This window comes from Phyllostomus hastatus, unplaced genomic scaffold (genome assembly GCF_019186645.2).
Source record: "Phyllostomus hastatus isolate PE091 unplaced genomic scaffold, TTU_PhHast_1.1 phas_contig_159, whole genome shotgun sequence".
In the NCBI taxonomy this organism is placed as follows: Eukaryota; Metazoa; Chordata; class Mammalia; order Chiroptera; family Phyllostomidae; genus Phyllostomus; species Phyllostomus hastatus.
The window spans coordinates 4,345,275-4,358,191 of NW_025333640.1; the positions used below are offsets into that span (position 1 = coordinate 4,345,275).

The window sequence follows — 12,917 nt, forward strand, 5'->3', positions numbered from 1 at the left end:
GCTCCCCAGGCCTGCACAGCATGGTCATCAGTCCTGGGCTGGATGATGATGGAATTGGGATGACCTAGCCGGTCCCAGGGGGGTGCAGATTTCCCTGTGGCCCCAAGGGGGACTCCAAGGTGCGAGCCTTTTAACAGTGACAGGTCCCAGCACTGTTAGCAAAGGTATGGAGACTTCCAGACAACGTGGGGCTCCTGTACCTGCTGGGTGGAGTCCCAGGGCTCCTATGAAGCACCTAGAACTCCCACTGTGGGTGTGTCAGGGTGCTTTTCAGGGCTGGGCACACAGGGACAAGGCTGAGCCAGGCCTCAGGGATCTAAATTGGCCCTGCTGCCCCTAGCAGGTTCCCAAGGGCTTCTGCAGCCCCCAGGCTAGCACAAGTCAAGTCATTGCTAGCTTCTCTCCTAAAGGCTGGTGCAAGAGCTACAAAAACCCTGTCCAGCCCCCTGATCCTCTTTCCACATCCCATAGCTGGTGGCCTGGACCACCCTCCTCACCCCCATTACATGGAGTCTGTTCGTCCATCTCCCCTGCCCTCCCACTCTCTTGAGTGGCCCCTCCATGTGCATTCTCTACTCTGCAGTTAGCCCTGCCCACCCACCAGGACTGGCTCCAGTTTCCAGAGGGAAAAACCTGGCTCAGGTTAGCAACTTGCCCAGGGACACTTTGGAAAAGGGTTAGACCTGTCTGAGAACTTGGGTCTCCACAACTCTAGCACTCATGCAGTTGACCATGACCTACCTCTGGCCACTGAGAGGCCCTAAGTAGCCACTGACCCCAGAACTTAAGAAGGTAGGACGGGCCTGGGTCCCAGTGCCTCAGTGGTTTGTGAGAATGGAATGCTCCAGTCCTGCCATAGGGCCCTCACACCAAAGAGCCTGTCCTGACACTGAGCCACCCTTCCAAGCTTGAGGGTCCTTGTAAATTCCTACCTCACCCCAGTGAGACCCCCAGAGGCAAGGGTGCTGGGGTTTCTGAGCCACCTCCATGTCTCTACTGTGTGTCTGGCTGCCCTCAGCCCAAGGCAAGCAGAGCTTTCTGAGCCAACTGCACCCCTGCCGCTCACCCTCCTGGTGGATGCCTCCTCACTCGTGCAAGCCTCCCTCCTGTGGCTGCCAGAACAAATCTCCACAAACTGTGGTTTAAAACATGCATTTATTCTTCGACAGTTTGGGGGTCAGGAGTCCGACATGGGCTTCACAGGGCTAAACCTCCTTTCAGAGGTTCTAGTGCAGACTCGCTTCCGCCTTTGCCAGCTTCTAGAGGCGCTACATCCTTGGCTTGTGGCCACTTCCTCCATCCTCAGAGCCAGCAGTGCTGCCTCTTCCATCTCTGACTCTGACCCTCCTGTCTGTGTTATAAGGACCCTGTGAAGACACTGGGCCCCCTGGGAGAATCCAAAGTCGTGCCATCTCAGGACCTTTAATCCTACCTTTGCCAACTGAAGCGACATGTCTGCAGATCCCATGGATTAGGGTTGAGTGTGTGTTGGGGGAGGGGGCACTATTCAGCCCACCACAGAGACACATAAGTTACTAGGTTCTTTCTGCCTACACAGTAAAGAATTACAGATCAGCAAGTCTATTAGTGTGCAAGCCAAGTTTAATAGTGATATCTTCTCATGGAAGAGTATGGGCCTTGCCAAGGTGGAGGTGAAAGGCATAGGCTTGGGCAGCAAAAAGCAAGGGAGGCAAAAGCATTGGGTTCCTTGTCCTGAGGACTTGCACAGTTGTGGGATGGGGTTGGGGAGTTGTATATAGATTGGTGGGTAAAGGTGGTGCCAGCTTCCACCAGGGACGTGACTACCCAAACATAGGTAGTTGTGGGGGGTCTGTTAGCCCAGAATTCTTAACTTGCTCCAGACCACATCTGGTTATCTTTTTTTTTTTTTTTAACATTTAGTTATTTTTAGAGAGGGGAAGGTAGAGAGAAAAGGAGAAAAACATCAATGTGTGGTTGCCTCACATGCATCCCAGTTGGGAACCTGGCCTGCAACCCAGGCCTGTGCCCGGGAATCGAACTGGTGACCCTTTGGTTCACAGGCCAGGGCATACATCTGGTCATCTTGAAAAACAGATACATGACAGGAGGCAGTTAATTAAAGTTGGGGCAGTTACCCAAAGTTATTTACTTTCTGTAAGCACTAAGGACCCCCTCATAAAACAAACAGTGACCAGAGACAGTCAATTAACCAGTTCTTTTATGGGTTTCTTCTTTGAGCACTGTGGACCCCTTCCTCTACCCTCTTCTAGACCTTGGGATGAACACACAGTTTCAAAGGCTTTCTTTCCCAGATAGTGGAAATGATACATTCGGAACTTCAAGGGCTCCCCTCCTCCTGTGCTAGCATGGTGTTTCTTGCGATGTTCCAAACACCTGGCACAGACTCAGGAGCAGAGTTAGTGGGTGAGATGTGTCTCCCTTCTCCCTGCCTTGGTTTGCTATCCATCCTACCTAACACTTCCCTTATCTCTGCCCCACCTTGGATCCTGGACACCATTCCTACCCTCTAAGGGAACAGTTTGAGCTCCCGGGATAAATGATCTCCAACTTCCTTCTGTCACTCACTCAATATGCATTTACAGCAGCTCCAACTCAGATCTGGTGCCCCCAAGAGAAGCACTTGGGCTGGGTGTGGTCCCAGGGTCAGGAAAGACATTTTAGGGTGGGGAAGGGTCAGGCACAGGGACCAAGGCAGGGTAGTGAGGGCTGTGATTCAGGAAGGGGAACCTACCTGGGAGGACAGTAGGTGGGGAAAAGTGGTAGACAGTCCAGCCGCGGACAGCTTTGGCTGAGGAACTACATGGAGGTGGGGACAGCCAACTAGGGACCTGGACGGCGTACCCTTGAAGACTCGGGTGGACGGCCCCATTAGGTCCGTCCTGCTCCCAGCCCATATATTATGAGAAATCCCACGGGGAAACCGGAGAGCTCGTTCATTCCAAAGGAGCAAAGCAGCTGGAAGGACAGCGGGGACAGGGTGGCTTTGGAACTGGGCATGCTGCACAGCTCTGGAAGCCTACAGGGCTGAGCTCCAGGTACCCGAAAAGAGGATCTTCACCTCCGAGGGCTCTGGACGGTGGAAACCAGCCCAAGCCGGGAAGCACCGCCCACATGGCGCGATCTCAGACTCCGGCGAAGTCCGTGCGGGGGGGATGTGGGCGCCCGTGACCTCCCCAGGGGCCCACGAGAACCAGGAACGTGCAGGAACAGGGGACAAGAGTCCGAAGGCAGGCCGGGTCGTGAGGAGCCTTGTGGGAGGGACCCGGGCCCTGGGGCAGGGACAGGGGCGAAGTGCCTTGGGGCACAGTGGGGCCCTTGGAAAGGGAAAGGCGGGCGATCTCCGATCCCGGGGCGCCGCAGGCACCTACCTGCAGCCACGCCCGCACCTGCAAGCACACAGGACTCACCCGGGCGCTCGCGGAACCGGCGGCCAGCGCCCATGTGACCGCGCCCCGCCCCGCCTCGCGCGTGCGCCCTGATCTGCGCCCCATTGTTGGCCGCTCGCGCGTCACGGGGGCGGGGCCGGGGCGGGGCGGGGCGGGCGGCTGGAGGGAGGGTGGCGGGAGGGCGGGAGGGAAGGAGCGTCCGCGCCGCCGCCGCCGACGCCGCCGAGAGCCCAGCCACCGCCGCCTCCGCCGCCGCCGCCGCCGCCGCTGCCGCCTAAGAGCGAGCAGAGTCGCGCCGCCGCCGCGCCTCCCGCGGCCTCGAGCAGCCCCGCGCCGCCGCGCCCCCGCCGCTCCCGCCCCGCCGCTGGATGCCGGCGGCCGGCGGCCGAGCTCTCAGAGGCGGAGGGCGGCGGCGCGGGCGGCGGCGGCGGCGGCGCGGGCGGCCGGCGGCCCAGAGGCAGGGGCGCGGGCCCGAGCGCTAGCGCCATGTCCTGCTCCATCGGCCAGCCCGACGGCGGTGGGAGCACGGGCGGCGGCGGGCTCGGGGCGGCGGCGGGCGGGGACCCCAGCCCGGGTTCCCCGCCGCCGCCCGCGCCCGAGGCCGCCGAGGAGGCCGCTCCCGCGCCCCGGCCGCCGCCCGAGCCCGACGACGCGGCCGCCGCGCTGCGCCTGGCTCTGAACCAGCTCTCGGTGCTGGGTCTGGGGGGCGCGGGCGACCAGGACGAAGAGGGGGCTGCCGCGGGCGGCGGGGATGGCGCGGCGGCTGCTCGGGGCGTGGACGGTGGGGCCACAGCGGAGCCTACGCCCCCCGACGGACCGGAGGTGGGCGCGCCCGTGGTGGCCGTGGCCCCCGGCCCGCTGCCACTGCTGGAGCCCAACGTGAGCCCCCCACCGCCGCCGCCCCGGCCGTCCCCGCCCGATGTATTCGCGGGCTTCGCGCCCCACCCCGCAGCCCTGGGCCCCCCGACGCTGCTGGGTGAGCAGATGAGCGTGATTGGCAGCCGCAAGAAGAGCGTGAATATGACCGAATGCGTGCCCGTACCCAGCTCCGAGCACGTCGCGGAGATCGTGGGTCGCCAGGGTGAGTGGCCGCCGTCGGGGGCGCAGCCCCAGGGGTCCCTGCGCTGCTGCTCTGGGGACAGGGCCGTCCCAGTCCAGCCCCGCGGCCGCACGCCAGACCCAGGCCACGCCCCGCGTGGGCTCCGGCCTCAGTGGCGGACTGTGTCTGCGCCTTTGTCCTGCCTTCAGCCGCGAGAGAAAGTTGGGCGCAGCCCGCGCTCCGGGCCCGCCGCTGCCTTTGTCTGGGCGTCTCCATTCCGGAAGGTCCCCTGTGTGCAGCGCCTCTGCCCAGGCCCTGGGCTGTGCCATCCTGGGGACCAGGGGCCCAGCTGGGTGGTCGGCACTCCACACCCAGAACAGACATGGGTCGGGCCAACTCGGGTTGAGAGGCTGGGGAGGGGGGGAGCTCAGGCAGTATCATGAGCGAAGTTTGGCTGCACAAAGAGAGAACATCAGGATTTGCCAGACTGGGGACCCTGCTGGTGGTGGGGGACAGGACAGGATGAGAGAGGGTCCCACACCCTGCTCTCGGCGCAGTCAGGAATTTGGGGGTGTGTGGAAGTACTAGTTGTAAAGGCGGTTCCTGGGGTCCAACCCTACGGCCGAGGCCTGGCATGTGAGCCGGCAACAGGCCCTGGGTATGTGGGTCCCCTCAGTGGCATTACTGGAGTGTCCCTGTGGCCACCCCATTGTTCTCTTTGTTAGAGAGCCAGGCTGAGATTTGCAGTGTGACATCAGGCTGGCCGCCGCTCATTGGCCCTGGAGCTGTGGGGCGGGCAGAGGGTGGTGGGCAGTGCCCACATACCCACCCACCCTGTTAGCTGCCTGCCCACCTCCTCAACTTTCTCCTGCCTTCCTGCCCACACCTCCCTCCTCCCTGCTGGCCTCCTGTGGTCAGCCAGGTTCTAGAACTTGGGGTGGGGCCTGGGCGGGGCTTTAGGTGGGGCCAAAGGACACTCAGTCTGGGGTGGGTCCCAGCCTCTGGGCCCTCAGGAACAGGAGCCGGAGGAGAGTGGGGGTGGGGGATGGCCCGAATTATAAGGTGACCCTGTTACCTTCACCGCTGCCACAAGGAAGGGCAACAAGGATGCTCTGGTTATAGCTCTCTGCTAGTTCCAGGTGGGTGGGGTGGCTTGGCCAGCAAGCCTTCTGGTCATTCATTTGTCCTTTCTACGTGTGGACACAAGGTGGGCCGGGTGTGGTGCTGGGCCTTGGGACTCTCTGTCAGAAGCGAGAGTGAGGGAGGATGACAGTTACACCCCCGAGCCCTGCTGACTGCCCCCGGGGACAGGCATAGCTAAACTCACGCAGGACAGTCCCACTTCACCCTGCTGCCACCTTCCTACGTAGGGTCCCTACTTCCCCACCCCTGCCCCTCATAACTGCACTGGGACGTGTAACAAGATAGTTGCCATGCATTGAGCGTCCAGAAGCCTGCTGGTGGGCAAGCATGGATACCGAAGCATGGAGAGCATTTGCCCAAAATAATGAGGCTGATCTGTTGTGTAGTATAGAGCATTCGGGCTTGTTCTGCATGATTAGGTGTGTTCTTGCACCTGAGGGCCTTTCCAGAGAGGCCTCGTGCCCCATCGTGTGTCTTATGTGTGGTGATGGGAACCAGGCAGAGGGCATGCGAACCTGTAGCCCCAGGCCGAGTGGTGCGGAGGCGTGAGCCTGGGGCCCCAGGCTTCCTTTTACCTCTCGGTGTGCATTTGGCACCCAGTTACTGTGTGCAGGCCTGTATTCTTGGAGGTTGTGGACAGCAAAGCATACCCTTGATGGTACGGCAGACCCCCCAGGCTGGGGTGGCTCTGTGACCCTGAGTAAATGAGAGCCCCTCTCTGTAATGGGGGAACAGCACCTCCTTCAGGGGTTTTGTGTGGATTCTTAAGGCCACCCATTTGGGATGCAGGGTACCAGGGGAGGAGCATGGAGGCCAGGACAGGTGTACTGCCCCAGCTCCAGAACCATCTGTGTCCCCCATCTTCTCCCATCCGGTTCTCAAGCACACCCTGGAAGACTGCCCGAGCTCCACTCCTTCCCCTCCTCTCATTACCTATCCCACTCTCCACTCTGTGGGTCCCTGGACACTAAACCTGCTCCTTCTTACTGCTCAGGCTCTCCCCAGTGCAAGGAGCACAGCCTGTCCTCAATTATTCGTCCTTTTCTGTCAAATCCCAGGTCCAGGGCTGACCCTCCCCAAGAAGGCACAAGCAGAAGAGGCTGCCAGAGGCGGGGCAGGGCTGGAGTTTGAAGCCTGGTTCTCGTTGGCTCTGCCTGCCCTGCAGGGAGCGGTAGTGGGCAGCAGTGGGGGACTGGCAGTGAGAGGTAGCACCATTCTACAGACATGAAAAGTAGGGACTTGAAAGGATGTGGAATGTGCCACTCCCTCCGGCCAGTGAGCACAGGCCATCTGGGAGACTGGTACACACTGGCCGTGAGAGTGACCTTGGGTCCATGCCCTTCCCCCTTGCCATTCATGCCCTGCACCCAGAACAAGTCGGTGTCCATGTCTGTGACCAGTGCTGAGCTTGGCCACGTCGGGTCATCGGCGCCGTGCACAGCACAGCGCCTGCAGCGCCGTCAGGAGTGAGTGAATGAAGATGCTGGAGGCAGGGCATGGACTGGCAGCCGCGGGGTCTCCCCGTCTCTGCTGTTGTCAGGCTGAGGGCGGTGGCCTGGGACTGTCCCCTGTTGTCTCTCCTCCGCCCCTGGGCCTGGCCCCACACCTGCAGGCATCGGGTGCTCTTACCAGCAGCCAGGGACACTGCTGGAGTGTTGGGGTCCACGCCTTGGTATTCTCACCTATCCATCGTGGGGTGTAGAAAGAAAGGGGTGCCCGTGACCTGGGTTGAGGACTTCTTATGTTGGTAGGTGTAGACCTGTCTTGCCTGTGGGGGGGCCCTTCCACGTCCCTGTGTCACAGACAAGCCAGCTTCCCCCAGACCGCCCTGCTGTGACGCGGCCCACCAGGGCTGCGGCCCGCTTTGGCCCTGCTCGTTTGTGGGGGCTGGTCCTAGCCCTGTCCTGCTTCCAGGGCTCTGCCCCCACAGTCCCCTCTGCTGGAGCGCTCCCCTGCCGGCGTGTTCGTTCCCTTCATTGCCTTGAGGTTTTGTTGGTTAACGCAGGCTGTGGGGGCTCCGGGGGCCTGGCTCTCTGAGCGCCCAGCACAAGGGTTTGGTCAGGACCCCAGCGTGGAGTCATGTGAGTGCTCGGAGTCGAAGTGCTGCCCACCCCCCACCCCGTGTACCAGGCTTTCCTGTAGACCCTCAGCCTCCCCACTGGGAGGGGAGGGTCTGGCTGTAGTGAGGTGGGGGCCACTAGGGCCCGAGGTGGGACGGCGCCGGCCTGGAGGGCCGTGATTGCATTCCCAAGCTCACTTGGCTCCCTTGAGGTGGCATCCTGGGGGAGATGCCCAGGAATCTGCATTTCAGCCTGTGCCCACCTAGCAGTGGTGGCCCCAGGGTTCCCCAGGCATGGGGCTGCACTGTCTCGTCCCCACTGGGGCAGGGGTGTGGCCCAGGGCACTCATGGATCCCCGATTTCCTGGACTGGGTAATCCCACCATCCCAAACTCTGCCCCCCTCTCAGAGTCTTGACACAGTTTGGCTTTGGGGGCCACAGGTGTCACAGCTGAAGTGCAGTCAGTAAGTTGGGCTCCTCCTGGCCTGACCCACCTGAGGGGCCCATTGCCTTTGAGTCTCACAATGTGGCCAGCCCCCTGCGCTTGGGGAGGCCTGCTTCTTCGTTTGTGCAAAGGGTCAGTGGCCGGGCGGGGGTCGTCTGTGACTTGTGTCTCCTACCCCAGCTCCAGTGAATCACCTGCCCTTTCTCTAGGCCGCCTCGTTTCCCTCTCCTCCACAGTGTCTCCTCTAGAAACAAGCATTTCAGGGGCAGGGTGTCTGCCTGGAGCCACAGCCTATAAGGTCCAGCCCAGAATCTGTGAGGCTGGGTATTTCAGCCCTCCCCTTATGGATGAGGAAACTGAGGCACAGGAAGCTTTCCTCAAGGGCCCAGGGTAATCCCCGGTTTACCAGCCCTTAACACACAGTCCCCTGGCCTCAGGGAGTTCAGAAAGTCAGAGGTGGTATCAAGAGACACTCTGAAAGTGTGTGCTGGGGCCAGGCCCAGTCACTGGGCTTCCCGGAGGAAGGGGCACCGGGCTGCAATTTGATGCAGAGAAGGGAGAGGACTGGGGGTGCGGGTGGTGAGGACAGTGTTTCAAGTGGAAAAGGTCACGTAGGGGGACAGCATGGCCAGGACGGGGGGAATCTGCCAAGTATGGAGGGGACCATCAAAGCAGGAGTGGAGGCAGCCACAGGTCAGGGTGGGTTTGGGGGCCAGAGTGAGTTTAGAAGGTGCCATTGAGGCGACACAGCTGCGGCAGAGACAGTGGCTAAAGAGCCAGGAGGTGGAGCCTGGAGATGGTAGGAAGGCAGCCCCTCACTCAGAGATTTCTGACCCCAATTTACACTCTCTGTTTTTGCTTAAAGCCCTGGACGGCGCTGGGGGGTTGCAAGGTGACCATCGTCTTCCTTGGGATCACGGGGAGGCTGCCCCTGGATGCGCCCGGTCACCTCCAGGGTGCGCAGCCCCCAGGCCTAAGCACCTACGTTTCCTTGATTTCCCCCAGGGCAGACGCGCTGGTCCTGCTAACTTGTATCTTCTGCTGTTGTGAAGTTAGCGACATTGTTACTCCTCTTAGCGCCACCTCTGTATCCACACAACATTCCTGTGTCCCTGTAGCCTCCCTGAGCCTGAGGTTGGGGCATCCCCCAGACTCCTAGGCCTGGACACACGGCGGCTCAAAAGGCCCTGAGGGTGTGGGTATCAGGCACCTGGGCAGACACCCCTGAACAGCTGGCCCCGCCCCTCCACGGGGTGGGACTACCAACTCAGCCCAGGCAGCAGGACGCCAGGGCCCCGAGTATCCTGAGCATTTCTCTGAGGCCAGGGCCTTTGGCGGCATCCTGAGTTCGGGCCAGGAGTTGACACTGGGCTGAGACTTCAGCTTCCTTTGGGCTGGGAGTGTGGCTTGGTCAGAAGGAGGCTGACACAGTTCGAGCCTCCGTTTCCCCCTGTCAGATGGGGAGTCGGTGTCTGAGGGTCTGCATTTGTGCCCGAGGGCTGGCATCATGAACCGAGTTGCTTGAAACGGTGGAAATGAATTCTCTCTCAGTCCCGGAGGCTGGAAATCTGGAATCCAGGTGCTGGCAGGGCTGTGCTCCCTCCGAAGGCTTAGGGGACAGTCTGTCCTATGCTCCCTCTCCCAGCTTCTGGTGGCTGCCAGCAGTGCTCAGTGTCCCTTGGCTTGTAGCCACGTCACTGCAACTCCTGCCTCTCTCGTCGCAGGGCTGTCTCCTCTGTGTGTCCCTCCTCTTGAATTCAGGCCCACCCAACCCCAGTGCGACCTCACCCTCACTACATCTGTAAAGGCCCTATTTCCAAATCAGAGTCTGTTCCGATGTTCTGGGTGGACATGGATTTGGGGGGATCCTATTCAAGCCACAACAGAGTCCTTACCTTCTTGCTTTTTCCCAACCCCAGGGGCATCTAGGACCAGAGGGGAGGCGGGCCTTGGGGTCCGAGGGTAGGGTGTGGTGTGTCTGAGATTAAATCCTGCAGGGACATACCCACAGGTGGGGGATCCCAGCTGGGTAGCCCCTACAGTTGCTGCCAGGGAAGGACTGTCCTAGGGAGGGCTCCTGTCCTCACCGTGTTCTCCTCCCCCACCCCGTCTCCAGGGTGCAAGATCAAGGCTCTGCGCGCGAAGACAAACACCTACATCAAGACTCCGGTGCGTGGGGAGGAGCCTGTCTTTATTGTGACCGGCCGCCAGGAGGACGTGGAGATGGCCAAGCGTGAAATCCTGTCTGCTGCAGAGCACTTTTCTGTGATTCGTGCTACACGCAGCAAGGCAGGTGGGCTGCCTGGCACTGGGCAAGGCCCACCCAACCTGCCAGGACAGACCACCATCCAAGTGCGGGTGCCCTACCGCGTGGTGGGGCTGGTAGTAGGGCCCAAGGGTGCTACCATCAAGCGCATCCAGCAGCGGACGCACACCTACATCGTGACGCCCGGACGGGACAAGGAGCCGGTGTTCGCGGTGACGGGCATGCCCGAGAACGTCGACCGGGCCCGCGAGGAGATCGAGGCTCACATCACGCTGCGCACTGGCGCCTTCACCGACGCCGGCCCCGACAGTGACTTCCATGCCAATGGCACGGACGTCTGCCTGGACCTGCTCGGGGCCGCTGCAGGCCTCTGGGCCAAGGCCCCCAACCCTGGGCGGCGGCCCCCTTTGCCCACCACCAGCCTCCGTGGGGACAGTACCCTGGGCGCCCCAGGGGGGCCCGAGGCCTTCTACCCAGGCAGCCGTGGGGGACCACCAGTGCCAGACACGGGCCCCGCCAGCCCCTATGGCGGCTCCGGCAATGGGGGCTTCACCTTCGGTGGGGATGGCCCGGGGGCCCCCACAGGGCCACCTGCCCCCGAGGACTGCGATTTTGGCTTTGACTTCCTGGCGCTGGACTTGACAGTGCCCACGGCAGCCACCATCTGGGCCCCGTTTGAGCGCGCTGCGCCCATGCCGGCCTTCAGCAGCTGCTCTGCGGTCAATGGAGCCCCTGTGCCGCCCGCCCCCGGTGTCCGGCGCAGCAGCGGGGCTGGCACCCCGCGACACTCCCCCACGCTGCCTGACCCTGGCGGCCTGGGCCTGGAGCTCCCAATGGCCCGCCGAGGGCCCCCTGACCCAGTGGGCGCCCTGCCCTGGCGGCCCCCACAGGGCTCCCTGTCATCTTTCTCGAGTAGCAGCAGCTTCTCCACGGCCACCTCACTGCCCAGCAGCTCCTCAGCCTCCTCGTGCTCCCCGCTGGACTCAAGCACCTCGGAAAGCAGCCGCAAGCCCTCAGCCACAGCATCCTCGGGGCCTGGAGCGCCTGTGGCCTCCACTGCCCCTGGCCCGGCGCTGGTGCGGGAGTGCGTGGTGTGCGCCGAGGGCGAGGTGATGGCTGCGCTGGTGCCCTGCGGCCACAACCTCTTCTGCATGGACTGTGCTGTGCGCATCTGCGGCAAGAGTGAGCCTGAGTGCCCCGCCTGCCGCACGCCCGCCACCCAGGCCATTCATATCTTTTCCTAACGAGCCACCTCGCTGCACCCGCGGCCACGGGGCCATCTGTAGGAGCCTGGAGTGGGCATGTGCTCTAGGCCGGGGTGGGGGAAGAGAGGGAAGATGGGCAGGGAGGGTAGAGGGGCAGGCCAGGGGAAGGGGGTCGGGGCAGTGTGGCCAGTGTTTACAGACGAGCTTTAACTCCAGTCCCAGGCATGGAGACGGCGACCCAGCAGCCCAGTGACACCTCAGTTCTTAACAAATAGCAGTATTGCGTTGACAGGTTAAAATAAACCAGAGAGAAAAGGTCTGTTGCACTTTTTATTTGAGACACACCTCCACCCCGGGGTGATCTTTTTAAGGAAAAAAAAAAAGATTTTTACAACAATCGGTTGTCCTTTTCTATGAAGTAGATTTCTGATCTGACAGTGTTGTTTTTGTGTGGTCTTAGCCTCTGCAGAAAGTTCCACCTGGAAGATGGTGACATTTTTACTCCCTTTTCACTCCCTTTTTGGGGCTAACTGGTCACCCTTTTGTAGCTCAGCCCCACGAAGGCCGACGGGGGGTTGGCGCAAGGAGCATCCCAACCAGAAATTTTTAACTTTTTTTAATTTTTGATTATTAATCCCCTTCTGCTGTGGTTTATGTTGTCCATTTTTAAATTTTTTTAAATTGTTTTTTTTTAACTTTTACTTTTTACCTCTTGTGTATATGTAGCAAATTTATAGGGAAATATGTACTTTATGGAATAAATTTTAAGAACTAAAATATATTTTATTTTAAAGTAACGGACCTTTAATCTTACGCAGCTAAATTACTGATTATATATTTGCTGAGCTGACTTAAGGGTTCAGAAAATTGTATCAAGAGTTTTATTTTTTGACTCCAAAGCCTTCTTAATAAAGTCTTTTTATGACATGCGAGCTCTGATGTGGTGCGGGGCCGGCGGGCGCGGGAGGCTTGGGGCGGGGACTCTCAGACTCAGCTCCTCCCCTTTCATCTTCCAGACACAGGGGTTTGGCTCAGGACACCCCCATTCCAGGCTCCCCTGCAAGCCAGGTGCTGTGTCCTGTTCCAGCTGAGGGCGTCAGGTCTGTCAGGAAGGTGGGCCCGCCAGGCCCAGGTCCTCCACGTTCCTGGTGTCTGCCAACCATTGGGTCAGTTAAGGCCACTGTGAAGGTGGCCATGCCAGGCTGCCCCTTCTTGAGGTGCCTGCCCAGCTCCGTGGTGCACAGTGGGGTTTCCGGTTCTCCCAGAGTGGGATCCACCCATGCTGTGCAGATGGGGGTCCTGAGGTCTGGGAATCTGCCTCCTGGGTTCTAGCACCTCGCAGTCCCCAAAGGATGTCTGAGTGCTGAGCC

At 60.7% G+C, this 12,917-nt stretch overlaps 1 protein-coding gene across 1 annotated transcript; it reads left to right on the forward strand.

Moving 5' to 3' along the window:
• The first annotated feature begins 3,621 nt into the window (after positions 1 to 3,621).
• Positions 3,622 to 12,479, forward strand: MEX3D (mex-3 RNA binding family member D). Its single transcript, XM_045831801.1, has 2 exons — positions 3,622 to 4,470; positions 10,193 to 12,479. Exons 1-2 carry the CDS (start codon positions 3,876 to 3,878, stop codon positions 11,584 to 11,586), a joined length of 1,989 nt encoding a protein of 662 aa, XP_045687757.1. The 5' UTR covers positions 3,622 to 3,875; the 3' UTR covers positions 11,587 to 12,479.
• The last annotated feature ends 438 nt before the right edge of the window (positions 12,480 to 12,917 follow it).

Excerpts from the sequence above, each read along its gene's own strand:
- MEX3D (XM_045831801.1), top strand. The coding sequence starts at position 3,876 with ATGTCCTGCTCCATCGGCCAGCCCGACGGCGGTGGGAGCACGGGCGGC. Across the intron at positions 4,471-10,192 it reads GGAGATCGTGGGTCGCCAGG|GGTGCAAGATCAAGGCTCTG; the intron begins GTGAGTGGCCGC and ends CCCCGTCTCCAG.